The sequence below is a fragment of the Typopeltis vanoorti genome, chromosome 4 (assembly GCF_054136105.1).
Source record: "Typopeltis vanoorti isolate ZY-2024b chromosome 4, IOZ_Tvanoo_1.0, whole genome shotgun sequence".
NCBI lineage: Eukaryota > Metazoa > Arthropoda > Arachnida > Uropygi > Thelyphonidae > Typopeltis > Typopeltis vanoorti.
Genome location: NC_143552.1, coordinates 94,358,069 through 94,376,202, shown reverse-complemented (window position 1 = coordinate 94,376,202; position 18,134 = coordinate 94,358,069). Strand labels below are relative to the sequence as shown.

The 18,134-nt window shown below is 33.6% G+C and overlaps 1 protein-coding gene across 3 annotated transcripts in view; it reads right to left on the bottom strand.

Moving 5' to 3' along the window:
• Nucleotides 1-1,737: 1,737 nt before the first annotated feature.
• Nucleotides 1,738-18,134, bottom strand: part of LOC150107503 (annexin-B12-like) — a 51,949-nt gene continuing 35,552 nt past the window's right edge. For all 3 annotated transcript variants that reach the window (XM_090391350.1, XM_090391352.1, XM_090391351.1), the window contains 5 exons: nucleotides 15,992-16,144; nucleotides 15,594-15,767; nucleotides 7,967-8,079; nucleotides 5,936-6,090; nucleotides 1,738-2,789 (listed from right to left, as the gene is read on the bottom strand). In XM_090391350.1, the coding sequence (XP_090247476.1) occupies nucleotides 2,786-2,789; nucleotides 5,936-6,090; nucleotides 7,967-8,079; nucleotides 15,594-15,767; nucleotides 15,992-16,144 (599 nt within the window). In that variant the 3' untranslated portion in view covers nucleotides 1,738-2,785. The remainder of the gene's footprint in view (nucleotides 2,790-5,935; nucleotides 6,091-7,966; nucleotides 8,080-15,593; nucleotides 15,768-15,991; nucleotides 16,145-18,134) is intronic.

The window sequence follows — 18,134 nt, the reverse complement described above, 5'->3', positions numbered from 1 at the left end:
ACAAAGCGAGACGACGAGGGTATATCGGAGGATATGTTAAAAGTGTGGAAGTTGCGGTAATAACATCTTCATGGTAAGTACTGGCACCTTTTTTTCCAGAAAAAAAAACAGTAAAAAACACTATTTTTTACCACCAAAATCTTGTGGTTTTGTCAGGGAAAACAAGGTTAGAAACTGTAAAATAAAAAATTAACAAGCGAATCTAGCGAGAACCGTTGGAGTATTAATGGAAACATGTAGAGAACTATGGAGACGGGACGAATCAATCACTACCCAGCATTCTTTGCAGATGATTTGCTGAAACCTTGAAATCTGGTGTCTGTAGAGATCTAATTAAAGATTTCCAAATGTCACACAGAATCAGTCCTTAGTTCTTATTAAGGATGCCATGAGAAAAAAAAATGACCATAGTTGTTTCTTTTATCAGACAAGAGATGGAATTGTTATGAGGGGAATATAACTCTTATTCAGACGATTTATTTCTAATATCAAAATTTCTAGAAGCATGAACTCCATATAAGCCAGGAATTTAAACCCTAGATGTTTGCAGCTGTGTTCATCAGATGGGAAAGACTACACAGAGTGAAAACAACTTTTAAAGTCATTTTGATATCATGAAGTTTAAGAAGATTAGCAAATTTGTGTGAAAATTCAGTTATAATGGATAAAAACAGTTTATAGTGCATAACGGAATTTGCTGATAAATGGTATTTTGAAATTTAACGTAATGCATTTCATTCCTCCTATATAAGGAGAAGGCGAGGCAGTTTTAGCCCTGTCTAATTTTCAGAGACTGAATGAACAATTTACTCTCCACCGATATCCAGTCAGAGATAGCTGGCCCAAGACTATCACTAATTTTAAGTGGCATCCAATGCAGAAATGTGCATTGGATGCCATAAACAAGTGCCGCCAACTCGTGGTCTGAAATAGGTTATACGGTCGATTGTCTTGAGTTTACGGGACGAACGTCCCGAGTTTCCGAGAGATAAAAACCAACATGTCCATACCAGAGATTAACTCGGGACTCCGGTCGAAAAAAAATAGGCATAGAAAAGGTTCCTCTAGTCTGCCTTTGGGTTGTTTAGTGCTGTGGATGCAAACGATTCCACTGAGTTGCACATTAGAGGAAAGTAATTTTTGGACAAGTGTTTTAGGAGATCTATTGAATTAGTTGGTGAAGTAGAAGTCATAGTTATCTTTAATTTATTTATTTAAATTTGTAGTGGTTCGCACAGGCACTAGGCCAATCGCGCGGACCAGATAATTCATAAGAACTCAATAAAAAAAGGTAATATCACGAATATAATATTTCATCATCACGCTGCTATCATTTACAAAATTAGATAAAGATCTAGCATTACTCTAAAATGATTACTAAGAAATCACGAAGTTCTATTACATCTTCGGCTTCTTACTGCTACATACGTTTAAGATCTCACTTGAAACATTCGTTTCTTGTAGTATTGCATAGGATATTGAGAACAGAAGTTCTCAATAAATTCTATGCAATAGAATTTATTGAGAACTTAAACTCTTAAAATCATATTGTATCACCATAATAAATAAAATCATTTAATGTCTTTTATGTCCCAATGAGAGTAAGTAGAACTCCTTTAGCCCTAACTATTATGAAAATTTCGCAATATCTATTAAGAACGAATTTTCAGCTACTAAGTGATATTTTTCTGTTTTCGGTTTCATCCTCTAAAAGTATATCAACACACGAGCAACAAATAGGCAAACAAGCTGGTTTATTTATTTATTATTTTCAAGAGATATCTTTAAGAATTTATGTACATAGATGCAAAAGTTAAAGACGTTCTTTTTTTATGCATTTGAGCACTTATAAAAATGTAATCCTAAATTAAACCTTGTTTATACGACTCTGACTTATTGTCTGATATGTATCCTGGTATCAGACGATATTCAATTGAAATTGTAATATTCCTATATTATATCGGCATTTTTGCAACTATGGATTAATTTCTTCATATTCTCACTATGAGAATGCAAAATATTTTTTAGTAGTCGTCGAGTACTCACATATATTCTTTATAATAAACTTTTAATTTTATTGTGAACTCATGTACAGAATAATGTCTACAAATGTACAACCTGAGTCAAGTATTTTCGAGTTTGTTTGTTTGTGTGTGTGTGTGTGTGTGTGTGTGTGTGTGTGTGTGTGTGTGTGTGTGTGTGTGTGTGTGTGTGTGTGTGTGTGTGTGCGTGCGTGCGTGCGTGCGTGCGCGCGCGCGCGTTACGTGTAATGGCCTTAACCGCATGTTTCTATGAAGCTGAAAACACTATGAGTTTTTAAACTCATGATGTCCTTATGAGTGGTTAATTCCTAAATTAACATCGATCTATAAATTAAATTAATTAACTGCATTAATGTTTTACAAGTATATAAAATGAAAATAATAATTATATAAAATCAAGTGGATATTATTATTATTATTATAAAGATAAGATGAGTGAAATTTTACTGAAGGTGCATAGCATTTACTCTCAAAAAGATTAATGTTGGAGATTAAAAACAAGTGACAGTAATCAAGTGTTTGGTTGGAAGGAGCACAAATTGCTGACACAGATTCCTGCTGAACATGCAAGTAATATCAGTGTAACATAATACAGATAGCATCCTGTTTCTGAGGGCTACAGCAACAGTCGTACTATTTATAGTTTATCAGTTATAAACAATAGCTTTATAAATATATATACAAGATGTACATCTTTCAAAATTTGATGCAAAAAATCTCCACTGTCTTCGTTCTTCTGGTTGTTATCTGGAAAATAAATATTAACCAATTAACTGCTGAAGCCAGTTTTTGTTGATGTGTTATATGCGTTTGCTAAGAATATTTTATTATTTTATATTTGCCATTTTAATTCATTTTTAATATTTTATTTTATTTTATTTTACATACCGTAATCTGGAAATTTGTTTTAGAAGCCTAAACATGGACTAGACAATTCTGCAGACATATAATAGTTATATGTCTGCAGACCATTAACGAAGAACTAAGGAAATGACCAGAAACAATTAAAAGAAATAATTTTGTTTTGTCTAATTTTACCACTACAAATGGTCCAACTGAAACCAAACTTGAAAGGACTCCACAGGTTTTAGTAAGAATTTTAAATATCAAATTTTATTAAATTTCTCTCTGCCAGAGAAGAATTATTGATATCATTTTGAATCGTTTTGCTAAATTACGCAATAAAAATAATACGAATGAATTAAAATTGAAATGAATGAAGAGGAACAGTACACACACACACACACACACACACACACACACACACACACACACCTGCTTGCTTATTTATTTCTATTTATTTATCTTTCCAATGTTTAGAAAGGAATACCGAAATCAAGTGCCAGGTCTGGCCTAATTGCAACAAACAAAATTGTTGCTTTTTTTCTTTGTTCACGACAGAAAAATACTTATTTATTCATGAAAACAAAATATATTATTTGTAAAGCAAAGTATAATGTATATCAGTGTTCGATAAAAATTGTATTTTGCAAACACTAGTCACATTTTAATTTAGAAATTCCAAAGATGTAAAAAAAAAAAAAAAAAAAACTACACTGCATGTACAGAGATGTTGTAAGATTAAGAAAAATAAGAAAATTAAGAAAAATTAAGAAAAATAAATTAAAGATAGTTTAAAAGTACTGAAAATTTCATAAAGTAATTTTCAGAATAATGAAGTATAGTAATAATTATTAAAATTGATCAGATTTGGGAAGGAGGAAAAAAAAAACTTCCCTTGCTAGTGATTTTATCAAAAGATGAAATCACTGTAAGCATACAGGGTGGTCCACGAAGGGATTTAAACATTTCGATCTCCTTTGTATTACAATGAAATAGGGAACCTGGAGATTTTTTTTTATTATTAGTTATGAAAAACACCGTCACGTAAATGCCTTCCATTTTCGGCTTCACAGAGACGGGCCCCTTCTACGACATGTTCCATGACAGCTGTTAATGTTTCTCGCTGCAGATCTCTAATTTTTGTACAAATCTTCTTTTCTGCTGTTGGATTGTATGGGACCCCCCCCCCCCCATAGGAAGAAGTCGAGAGCCGTCAGATCTGGAGAACGTGATGGCCAAATAATTGCAGATTAATAATAATTAATTAATAAATAAGTTATTAAATGTTTAAACCCCTTCTGACTTATGAGCCACCCTGTATTATCTGTATTCGCAGATTGCCTACTGCAAATTAAAAATATTATGAGATCAACTATCTCAAGAACAATTTTGATTAGCCTTAAGTTTGAAAATGAAGTTTTGATGAATGAATTTTTGATGCTATGGAAACTGCATTGATATTATATAGGTAAGCAGGGGTGAAAAGAGCAAGGAAAATACTGCTGTTGTTGACAAATGACTTATTTTCCACATAAAGGATTTGTCATAATTGATTAAACGCCAACGTTAACACTGGCACTTAACCTCGGAACAGATACCGTGTACACTCACTGAACTTGGTTCTTTGAATGTCGCAATCTATGCTTGCACGTGGTATAGTTATCATTTGTTACAATAGCTGGATTTCCCGTTTATTTTAAGTTATCATCGATAGATAATAACTAATAACACATTCTGTTTATCCACATGCAGAAGCTTAATCAGGCCAAGATAACAGCATCGAAACCTGAATGAGACAATAGAAAATCAGCGTTTATCATTCCTTGTATGTAGAAGTGCCTACAACGTATATTTGTATAATATTGCTTATGAGTTTAAAAAAGAGATCGGTTTTTAAAAAGCTCTAGTGTTCCTTCTATCTTTCGCTGTTGCTCTTCATCCAGTAGTTAGCAGGGGCTGCAAAATCAGTATTTAGGACTTTTTTTTTTTTAATGTTTTACATTTAACTCCAGATGAATGTTATACGAATGTCACAAAATATTGAGAATCACCGCATAATTTTTAGTTGAAATCCTTTATATTTCAAAATTGTAGGCACTTTAAATAGAAAATTAATAGTTAAAATGCTATGCTTGTTTTGAAATATTATACTGAAAGTATTTATTTAATTAAAAAAAATTATGTCTTTATAAATTAAAAACAGTATTTAAAATGAATATATGTTTACTCTTGTTCATAATAACAGTTACAACGTACGCGATTCAACATATCACTGAACAATTATTATGATTTAGGAGATATTCCGCCCCTTAACTGGTTAAGTAAAATTTAGAGTTTGGTTGGACTGGTGAGATCCAGCCATGAAAGCTGTAAACCAATAACACATAACTGCCTCTGCTATTGAATGGACTTAGGATTAGATATTCCAGAAATGCTGCTCTGGAGACCAACATGGAACTTTTTCCAAGCTACTTTGAGAATCTTAATAAGCACGGTGATGGAAATATCCATACCACAGAATAATTCGAACTAAAAGAGCGTATTTGTTAGATAACAGATATATAATCCACGCTGCAAATTAGAGTGGTGAAGAATTGATCAAATGCTTCTGATCAAAATAAAGAAATAAAGATAATGCGAAATGTATGTGAAATAGAATGGATGAAAACACATTCGGTCTAATTGAGATGTTGTTGACTGCATGTGACATATGTCACATAACGCAGACAGTTCGTGATCGCTGACTGAACTGCGTGAATTATAGAGTTTGGAAAACCTGATAAAATTTAGAGAATGTCATTGAGACAAAGTGGAATAATGCGATTTTTCACACAGCAGCAGAAGTCAGAAAGTGAACAAGAGTCTTCACGTAGAGAGGAATGAGTAAGCAGAGTACATTGCAGAAAAAGCGACGAGGACATAAGAAAGAAAAACATGGAACTAAGGCGAGTGTGGGTCACCATTAAGGTTGATCGAGGATATGGGCATTGTAGTAGTGCTGTTAGTAATAGTAATAGAAGCAATACTACTAAAATAATAAATGAACCTACCGAAACAGCTTTATTGATTTGGTGTATTCGTCGCTGGGATTAATAAGCTTTAACAGAATTTTTCTGTAGTCGCCGCTGGTATCATCAGCAACATCTTCTGACAATTCCCTTCCAAACTTTATTTTATACACCTCCTGAATATCTAACAGATCCATCTGTATCAAAAAAAAAAAAAAAAAAGGTATACCATTTATTTATATCTTAGACACAGTTTTACATTGATTCGTCATTCTCCATAAATTAAACACTTCCATAATTTTCAAGAAACACCAACTTTCCTTAGGAACTAATCTCATATATTTTTAGACTAGCTACAAAGTCATCTTACAGACAAATATTAAGAGATTCATGACATCATGCAGTTATCCCAATAATGAGAGGGATGTTGTTCTAAAATAGAAAAACCAGTAAGCACTTTTTGTTGTTGTTTAATTAAAACCTTTAAATGACAAGAAATTGCAATGGAAACAAAAATAGAATTCTATGTGGATTTTCCTAAATAAGGATAATGATAATACAGGTTGACAGGATATTTTTTGGATTGAAAATCATACAATAAACTGCAAAAATCGTTTATTAGGTATATTTTAATGAATAACACACTCCTTAGAGAAAAAACAACTAATTTTTTATATAAAAAATTCTATAAATTATATTTTAGGTTGTATTTCTTTTACATCTTATTTCATATTCTCAATATGCTTGTTTAGAAAAAATGAAGTTAAATGCGTGGTTTTATACATATGCATTCTCGTAAAAATGCCATCACGTTTTTATGATGCTGGTATAATTTCAGCTCACGATATTCTGTGGCATGATGGGAAACCAAGAGAGAGAGTTGTGGCTTAATGGTAATGCCATGCAACGTACTGTGACCTTCTAATTAAAATTTAAATAAATAAATAAATAAAAAAGAATTCCTAAGGACAAGCACAGAATCGTGGACCTTTCTATTCCATATTATAGGAATATTTAAAAGTGAACCCCTCCCCCTCCCCCAACACAAAGAATGACTCGCTCTTCCTTATAGTAGAGGCGCCGTTCTTCTGTAGTACTAAGGCTACTGGCGATGAAATCAGAACTCAGTAATATAATGAAACATTATACGAAACATCCTATTTCAAGCACATTGTTTATCGGTTAGCTAAATTTACTTCATGTAATCCAAGCGAAAGCTGTTCGTAATATTTAATGTTAGCAGCGCATCATAGGTTAACAGGTTAGTGAGTACTCGCAAAAGAATTTGCTAACATTAACTGTAATGCAATTCAGTTTCAATTAGGTCGATTTAGATATAACTTTTTCCTTGTTTTTAAATTTTGGGAAAAAGCTATTATTTTGAATGGCAACATATAGGTGAATACAACAGTTCTAAAAGAACCAGAAAAAAACTTACCGATGATAACATCTATTTGTAATTAAAGTCTTATAACCTAACTTCAGTATAGACGAAGCCCTTTGGTCGGAAAGACCTGGGTTCGATTCTCGTCTGCGACGTGAGGAACCTTTATCTGGTCTTTCGACTAAAGGTGAGTTAGCCAGTCGGATATGGAGATGGGAAATTCAACCGGAAACTCGGGTTTTTTGTACTCCAGAACAGGCAAACCGGCTCCATACACACATGGATTACATATATGGCTGGGATGTAGTCATGAATACGTCCCAGCCATATGCCGGTCCCGAGCCTGGATAAAATTGGGGGATTAGGGGAAAGCAGTGGCGAAGTACCCTGTAAAAATCTCTCCAGGAATACTTTGTGGGCAATGCCTACAAAGTCACCTACGGTCGGAAACTACTGAAAGGGAAAACCAGGTTAACCTAACTTTGTAATCTATGGATTCAGTAACATACAAAACTCGCAATAAATTCAGTGGCTGAGCTAAAAAGATTTTCATTTGGTTTCATCTATGAACCAGTTGTACCCCTCACACATATATACATTTCGAGGTTTAGTTTCATTACTGATTAAAGTATTTCCTTGAAGACAAAAATTGACAAAATTAAATGACGCATCTTTCATAAACTATTTACCTCCGATCTTGATACAAGAATCCTGATGAGCGTCCTATCATCAGTTCCGAGGCCTTGCATTGCATCGTGAAGAGCTTGAGTATAGAATATTAATTTGTTTTCCAGAGCCAATACTAGAAAAGTATAATTTCGTTAGCAACTGCTTTCTACAAGATTAAACAGCCATATCAAAATATGTAACACACACACACACACACACACACACAATATATATATATATATATACATATACATATACATACATATATATATATATATATATATATATAATATATATAATATATATATATATAATATATATATATATATATATATATATATATATATATATATATATATATATATATATATATATATATATATATATATATATATATATATATATATAATAAATAAAAATGATTACGTAATTTTAGCAGGAGACTTAAATGCAAGAATTGGAAACACGAAAATTAATAATAATATAGGAATGCATGGAGAACATGCTCTAAACAGGAATGGTAAAAAATTGATTGACTTTGTAGTTTATAATAACCTAAAAATAATGAATTCCTTCTATAAACATAAAAACATATATAAATATACTTGGGCAGCAAGAGGATGGAAATCAATATTAGATTACTTTATATTAAATGAAAAGACATCAAAATTTTCACTAGATGTTAGAGTTCACAGAGGATATGAAATAAGCAGTGACTACTTCCTTGTTAAAATAAAATTAAGATTACCACCTAAATGGCTACAAGTAACAGGAACATAAAGAAAAATTGAAACATTTGTTTATAAAAGTAGACTCTTGAATGACACAAATGTACAATGGCTATATGAACAAAGAATTAACCAATATCTAGATAAAATAAAACAAAACGAAGAAATAGAAATAGAATTGCTTAATATAAAAACGATACTAAATGCAGCAGCAAATTAAAGCTTAGGAAAGACCAAAAAATTCAATAAAAGGAAAAAACTGAAGATCTGGGATGATACAATCAAAGAAATAATTAAAAAGAAAAAAGAAGCCTATCACAAATGGTTAAGCAGTAAAAGATTAGAAGATGAAATATAATATAAAAGAATAAGAGCCATAGCTAAAAGAGAAGTCAGAAAAAGACATAGAGAATCATGGAACAAATTTGTTTCTAATTTAGAACATGATTTATATAAAATAAGACCCAATGTATATAAGATTTTGAAACACTTAATTGCAGATACCAAAGAAAACATAAAATTAAACACTGAATTGAAATTAGAAGAATTTCTAAATTACTACACAGAATTGTGGACAGACAAATATTTAAAAAAAGACAACTGGCAAATAATTAACGAAAATAAAAAGGAAATAACTAAAGAAGAATTAGAAATCAGCTTGAAAGAAACAAGAAACCGAAAATCACCTGGAGAAGATAAGCTAGGTTCAGAACTATATAAATACGCAGGAACAAGATTCAAAGAAAGACTCTTATTATTTTTAAATAAAATTTATTCAACTGGTATCCCCCCCCAATAGAATGGCAAAAAGCAATTGTAATTCCTATCTTTAAAAAAGGTAATATAGATGACCCTAAAAACTATAGAGTATCAGTATACTAAATTCCTGTTACAAAATATATAGCAGAATCTTAAATAGCAAACTAATGAAATATTCCGAAAACTTTATTTTAGAAGTACAGAATGGATTTAGAAAAGGGGACGATCATATATGGACCGGGCCTTTTGCCTAATATTAATAATAGAGAAAAGAGGAGAATACAATTTAGAAACACATTGCATTTATTGACTTTGAAAAAGCATTTGACAAAGTTAAAAGAAACATATTATCTAACATATTAAAAGAAAGACAAATACCAAATAATATCCTAAAAGCTATCACAAGTATATATGAAAATAATCAAATACAAATAAGATTAAATCACGAGCTATCATATACGAGAGAGATAAACCAAGGGGTCCGACAGGGATGCCCCCCCTCTCAGCAACCCTTTTTAATATCTACTTAAATGAAATAATAATAAAATGGAATAAAAATTTAGATCAAGGAATTAAACTTTCTCCTACACTAAACTTAAACACTCTCCTCTTTGCCGACGACCAAATAATAATTTCAGATTTCTGAAAACTATCTAAAATAGCTTACAGAAATCTATTTTAGATCTAAATGAGATATCCAAAGATTATGGTATGATAATATCAACAGAAAAATCAAAAACTATGGTCATTAAAGGACAAGATCCAGCAAGAACTAAAATAGTAATAGATAACAAGATCTTGGAACAGGTGAATTCATTTAACTACCTAGGATGTATGATCACTTATGAAAATGAAAAAGATATAAACATAAAAATTGCAAAATATTTAAAAATAACAGGTGTAATTAACTCTATATTTAAACCAACCTAGTTCAAAAAAAAAAAACCAGACTAAAAGTATACAATACCTTAGCCCTACCAGTCTTAATGTATGGAAGCGAAATTTGGAGAATAAAACAAAAAGACAAACATAGATTAACAACAGCAGAAATGAAGTTCATGACAAAGTACAAGGGTGTACTTTGTCATTAACTTCATTGTTTCGATCACAAAAGAAATGAAGAAATTATGAAAGAATTAAACCAAGAACTAGTAATAGAAAAGATTAAAATATATAAACATAAATGGATGGAACACGTTTCAAAGAATGAAAACAGAAAGATTACCAAAACAAGCCTTAAAGTACAAGCCATTAGGAAAAAGAAAACCAGGACGTCCTCTTAAACGATTCAACGATGACTTCTAAGGCCGGAACAGGCCATGCTAGGCCTAAATCCTTCATACGCATGATGATGATGATGATAAATCCCTGAATCATATCGCCCCTCCTCCGCCTATTTACCAGTCAGCAATTTACATTCTCTCAACTTGTCTTCATAATTAGTATTTCATAATCCCGATATTGCTTTTGTTATTTCGTCTCTTGACTTTTTCCAGGGCTTGCATCTCACCTAGGAACGCAGGTGACCAAATCGATGCGCAGTAGTCCAGATGTGGTATAATCAAAGCCTTGTACGGCAGAATGACCACATCCTTATCTCTACTTGTCTTCTTCTTCTTAATATACTGGCATTTCTTTGTGCTGCTTTTATCATTTCGTACTTTTGATATCACAATAAAAAATCTTTACCGACCCCAAGAAGCAGATCGAAGCGGTTTGCTTCAAGAACATTACCACTGTGAGAATAGTACCCAACACTTTTCTTTTCTTTTCTTTTTTTTTTTTTTTTTTTTTTTTTAACCGGGATGATCACTATGTAAAAACTTAATTTTGAATTAAACGCGTCGTCTCTCTCTCTCTCTCTCTCTCTAGCAACATCGCACTTCTTGTGGTCCGATTGATATCGAGAATGTCGATTGCTAGTAAATACTGGGCTTTCCTGATAACAAACATAAAAATCGGAAGTTTCCTTTAAACATCTACCGTATTGGTGATTATAATTTTTTTTTTCAGCGTCAGAAGTGAAAAGGATATGTTACCAATTGTCGCATTAAAAAAATAATAATAATAATATAAATAAATAAAAAACGCGTAGCTACGAATTTTCCAAGGGCACCAAAAACCTAACTCCGTTTTGCTTTTAGTTCCCGAAGCTGGTTTTAGAGAAGCAACCTAAAAATATTATCAATTTAAACGGAATTGTTAAATAAACAATTTAACAAATGGTCAAATCTGGACATATGTGGTTCAATCCACTTATATGCAGTTTATCATCTAATTCGTATAGCTTTATTCATATTTTCGTTAATGAAAATTAATTAAAACTGATCGCGAGATTTCTCGAAGTTCTTCGATAAAAATGCACCAATAGTACTGCCATCTAGTGTGAAAACTTGAATATCAAAAACATTTCTGAACCAGTACTGGAAAATATTGCGCCACCTATTTTTTTTTATTTACTTAATATGAATACAGAGTGATTCGAAAGTTACAAATACTTGCTATGAAAGCGTTTCCTATTTAGTGATAGCCTGGTGGAAGATTTTTGTTTCTTTCTCCCAGTTGGTGCTAGCATTCGTGTTAGACGTACAGCCGAACACGAATTGTGAAAAAACAAAAAATCAGTTAACGCTTTTTATTCCCTTATAGGGAGTAGGCGAGGCCGTTTTAGACCTCTATCTTTTGGAGAGTCAGTGGAGACTGAGTTCAATCTCCACTGGTACCCAATCAGATATTGCTATCACTAAGTGGTACGCAATGAAGAGACGGCTGAACAAGTGCCGCCATCTCGTGGTCCCTAACTCTATCACAATATACAATATTTGATGTCTGAAACAGTGCGGGTTCTACGGTCGATTTTCTTGAGTTTACGGGACGAAAAACCCGAATTTCCGGGAGGAAAAAACCCAGTTGTCCGTGCTAGAGATCGGCTAACTAGGAACCGGATGAAAAAAAGGCTTAGAAAAATTTCCTCTAGTCGCCGACTAGATTTGAAACCAAGTCTTCCTTCGTGCGGCCAAGCGCAGTGGTATGCAAACACCATCCGCTAAGTATATTTTATTCACACCAAAGCATCTATGTACACTCAGAATAAATATATATATACAACTGTTTACAATATATACATTTGTATTTATTCTTATGATTATTCTAATTGGCATTTTGATTTACATTTCTTGATATCTTAACAACATATATATCACCTACAATATATTTTTCCTTTTTTTTAACATGGTAAGTTTAAAAACACGAAGCTCAGTGTCTACTTCTTCCTAAAGTCCTTTTACATCATCTGAGCATTTTTTCCCTTCAGTGTATTATAAATTATATACTGATTTAATTCTATATTCTGAATTTATGTTAACATTTAAATTGCTCTTTCAAAAATCATATTTGATTCTATATATAGTTACATTCAGGTATGTTTTGGTAGTATACCACCTCTTCCTTATTGGGTTTGTGCACGCCACATCCGCTGAGCTACACAGTGGATGTGTGTGAAAACGCCACATCCACTGAGCTATGCAGGCTCACAACACGAAATGCAATGTAAAAAAAAAAAAAAAAAAAAGGGGGAGGGGGATTTTAAAATCGATGCAGTTGAAAGTATTACACAAAATACAAAGTATAAAAAGAAATAAGAATATAATTACAATAAAATTATTTTAAACATTTCCTATTTTCGTCATCAGTTTCGCAATTAACTCGCTCTTTCTTGTTATTTTTTTTTCCCAACTGGGTCATTTCTTTAATTCGATTATTCCGTTTATTTAACAAATTCATGTCGAAAGTATTCGTAAAATGCAGCAGTGCACATAACATGAATGTTACGATATATTACAATCTAACTTGAAATCGTGGAAACTTTCAAAATTCCTAGTAGCAACAGCAGACTAGTACGATGAACGTGTTCCGGCCAAACCCCCAATAGCGTTTCGTTCAAAGAGGCAAGCTGTTTTCACACACACACACACACACACACACACACACACACACACACACACACACACACACACACACACACACACACACACACACACACACACACACAGCGGGTGTTCGTTATTGAAAACATTGTTTTGCAAATTCGGTCTCATGCAGAGGAGTAAGAGGCGTTTCAAGGAAGATATTTTCATACACCTGTCCTTAATAATATGAAAATTTCCCAATGGGAAACGAAGGAGCTGGCTCTCTGTGTGGAAGTTTGGTTTTTGTCTTAGCGGATTTATAAATAGGACCATAGGATTTCATCTAGTGAAAACTCAAATGTTTACCCTTTATCATTTACCCTTGCATCTTCAAAAAGAAAAAAAAAAAAAAAGAGTGGGATAAGATGTCTCTTCAGCACGTCTTTGAGACAATAGTCGATGGTAACATATACCAGGATATCACCTTTTACTCAGTTCCTTTTACTACTTGAAGAGGGTGAACGCTACCGTTGATTTCTGCAACACAGCGATACGTATTTCATTATTTTTTTTTTCCAACTATACTCTCATTTCCAAAGAATTCATTCGCACCCCCCCTCCCATCCCGCCAGATCTCTGGATTTAACGCTACTACTCGTATTCTTTTTTTCCTGGAAGCTATCTGAAAAGAGTAATAGGAAAAAGGCACGCGCGCGCACACAGAGGAACTAATATCACAGCTGCAGTCGTAGCAACGCTGCTATTATAACACAGTGCAAACAGTACGAGTACACACTTGTATTCTAGCCAGTTGATCATACTTTGAGCAACAACTGTTGCAACTACTACACGTTCACGATTGTGATTTTCTGTAAACTTTTTGTATTATGTAATAAAATTATTATCTGAATAATGTAATATGACGTTTGAATCATTCTGTAACGCAAATTTTACTTTAAAGAATTCATTTTTGCTATCTTATTTCGAGTGTTTTTTTTCCCCTCGCAATACAATTCGCTTTAGGGACTTGCTTTGCAGAGGTGTTAAACAAGTGAATTATTTACCTCCCTATGAAGAACAACGAAACATTACGCCCTTCGACTGGAAAACACCTGACTTCGATTCTCGTCGTGATGTGAGGAACCTTCATATGGCCTTTTTCAGTTGAAGGTGAGTTTGCCGATTTCACGCGAACGTAGATAGCAGAGTTTTTGTTCCAGGAAACTCAGTTTTTTCATCCCGCATACAAACAAACTGACGGTGGCAACATAAAATTTTAAAAAATGCTATTGGATTAAACAGGGGATATGGCAGGATGTGTGAAGTGGAGAAGATCACCCTCCCGCGAATATCTGAACCCCGTTAGAAGCAACACGTAATAACAACAATAATATGAAAATAAATAAATAAAAAAACAGCGCTGATTTTTAGGAAAAAGTTACAAAAGGTGTCTGTTTACAAAACTTTAATAACATATGCATATAAGACACTGGATTTAAAAAGATTAACCAGTTTATCCCTGTGGAAATTACATTTTTATCTAACCATTTTAACCCTCTTTTAAAACTTTTAGTCGATCTCTGGCACAAGCATGTGGGTTTTTTCTCCCGGTAATTCGGGTTGTTTTTCATTCCGTAAACTGAAGAAAATCGACCAAAGAACTCATTTTATTTCAGACAATAATATGCCGCCTTATGGTTAGAGAACACGAAATGGCGGTACTTGTCTACCTCTCTTCATCTGAAGCCGTTTTAAAAACTGGTGTTACTCTTTGGGCCAGCCATCTCTGATTGGCTATGGTGGAGACTGACTCCCCCCCCCCCCAGTCTCCAAAAATTTAGATATGGCTAAAACGACCTCGCTATTTCCTGTGGGTAAATAAAAGGCGTTAGCCAATTTCTTTATTTATAAAAGGACGCAATCGCTGCTTCGGAGTTAATTTTGAAGTGCTCGATCTACTCAGCCTTGGTTAAATTAAAAATTCATTTTTATTGCACGAATTTTTAGCTAAACAAACAGAATCTTTCGCTCAACAAAGAAATCCTATACAATAAGTAAACAACATTAGGGAATCCACAACCTCTCACGAGTTGTCTCTAATAAGAAATAAATAAAATAAGTTATGACTTTTTAGGCAAGCATTATAAAAGTATATTTATTTGCAGCTTGAAACCAAGGTACTAAATTGTTTTTAACACTGTATATTTCTTACTGGCTAAGTAAGAAAAACAAAAGCAGAGAGAGGAACTTACCTATTGCAAGCAAAGCACTTTTCAAAGCTCCGCTGAACTCGGATTCGATTGCGTGTCTTATAGTGTGACCTGTTAGCACTTCGTAAGCCTGAAATGTAGCCCGGAGTTGATTTCTGTCTCTTTTACCTACAATGATGAGAAACACCTCTTCATCCGTACCCCATTTTGCTACACCTGCCTAAAGAACAACGCAGTAAATAAAGAGCTCCTCTTTGAAAGATAAAAATAACAGTTCTTCTAAAACATATTGGACTATGCAATAATGAGTAGGACAGTGTTTCTATTAAAATGTAACAACTTTGTGAATCACTCGGAAGTGGCTTAAGCTTATGATGAACATGTGGATGCAGTATATTATGTATACAGTATTTATAATAGCGAGTACACAAAACAGCTACTTGCATCAAAAAGCTTCTGTGCTTCCATTTGTGCCAAGTCTTCATCTATTTCTGCAAATTCTTCTCTTTCGTTGTTTAAGAGAGATCGGATTAATTTTTTGAAATCTCCACTTAACTCATTACACACGAATTCGGCCAGATCTTGATTGTACTCTATAAGATTAATGAGAAATAAAAAATAATTTTCTCGAAACATTACGGTTCTTATAAATAGTGTTAATGATAAGAGAATAAATATCTAACAGATTTACAATCACATAAATTCTGAGAGAATTTATATGATTGTCTATAAATTTGACAGAATTTATATTTTGTCTTTTAACGTGTGCAATTCTCATAACATTATATTTCCCATATCTTTCTTCTCTCAAAATAGGCAAGCGTGACAACATTCACAACTGGTAACTATAGCAAAGTGGCACTGAAATGTCATCTATATCGTGAAATTAGTAGGTGTCCAGACTCTAGTAAGCTAACCTGCAACTCTCTAAATCATTTGGGAAATAAAAGCCCAACGAAAGGAGAGGGAGAGAGAGAGAGAGAGAGAGAGAGAGAGGGAAAAAAAACTTCCTCGAAAGGTTGCCATTTCTCACCCATTATATGTAGTCCACCGTTATGGATGATCATTATTATAACTCTGCGTGATGAATGACCTAAATCGTTCGTCATGTACAATTATATCCCCTAAATCTAACGTCTGCAGAACTAAAACAGTTTCCATTTTAATAGTTCGGATTACATTACAACGCAACAAAAGAAATGTGTCATGATAGCAATTTAAGTAGCAGGCTACTTATTGTAGAAGCTCACGAAAAGAAAGTGCTATTATCTGTAATGTAGGGAGTAAAATTCAGCAATAAGAAAAAAATAATCTTTTAATCGTTTAAGAAGGTACTTAATAATGTCTTAAAACTTAAATTTTGCATCTCCTAGATGATGAATTCAGTAGAGTACGAGGGTTGTTTGAAAAGTTGGGTAAAAAAATAAGTTAAACACATTTTTTTTTTTCGGAAACAATCACCTTTATTTTATTTTTTTATGTTCGGCTCATATAAGAGAGGTTGGCTGGTCAATTTATAGTACTTTAGTACCGTATATGGGCAGTGGGATGGGAAAGCAGGAACTTGTTGACATTCGATTTAAATGCCTGTATATTGTATTCCTTGAGAAATGCATCAGGGGAAGACTGTTCCACAGTACAGCAGTAGCAGGGATGAAGGAGGAGGAAAAGAAACTTATTCTGTGGGTTCCAAGGTGTACTGTGAAAGGATGTTGGGCGGCAGCTGTACGTGTTTCAATGGGCTTAGTAGAGAGTGGGGGAATTATTGATGCTGTTTCAGATAAGCATTTTCCATGAAAATATTTGTAGAATATGCAAATTGCAAAGACTAAACGTCTATGTGAAAGTGGGGGGGGGGGCGAGTTGGTAAGAGATGGATCATTTATCAGTCTAATTGCTCTCCTCTGTATTGAGTCAAGCATTTTGAGGGAGCTTTTAGGAGCCCCACTCCAAATGTGAGAACAGTATTCGATAGCTGGGCGGATTTGTGATTTGTATAAGGTTAACAGCTGTTTTGAGGTGAAGTAACATCTTGAGCTGAAGAGAAAGCCTAGTTTTTTTGGTAGCTGAGGATGCAATGGTTGTGATGTGTTTATGCCAGGAGAGGCTTGATGTCAAGGTAATTCCGAGAAGAGAAATTTCATCTTGTCTGAGAATTTGAGTGTTATCAAAAATAATACTGGAGAAAAATGGTTCTTTTTTGTGGGAAATAAGTAGAACTTGCTTTACTAGCGTTGAACTTGACGAGGTTATCTGAGCCCCATTGGAGGATGGTTTGGAGGTCCGAATTAAGGGAAGTTGTGGTTAATGTTCTGTGGGTTGAAGTGAGTTGTGTAGGGTAAGGTTTATCAAATGAAAGGGAGGAGTGCAATGTGCTGTAATCTTCAAAACTGTGTATTGGGTTGGAGGTCAACTGAAGTAGGTCATTGATATACAGAAGGAAGAGGGTCGGTGAGATAACTGAACCTTGTGGGATCCCAGCATTAGTTGGATGGCGGGAGGATAGGGAGCCATCTACTATCACACATAGTGTGCGTCCAGACAGAAAGCTGGCAATCCATCTGCAGAAGTCCTGAGACAGTC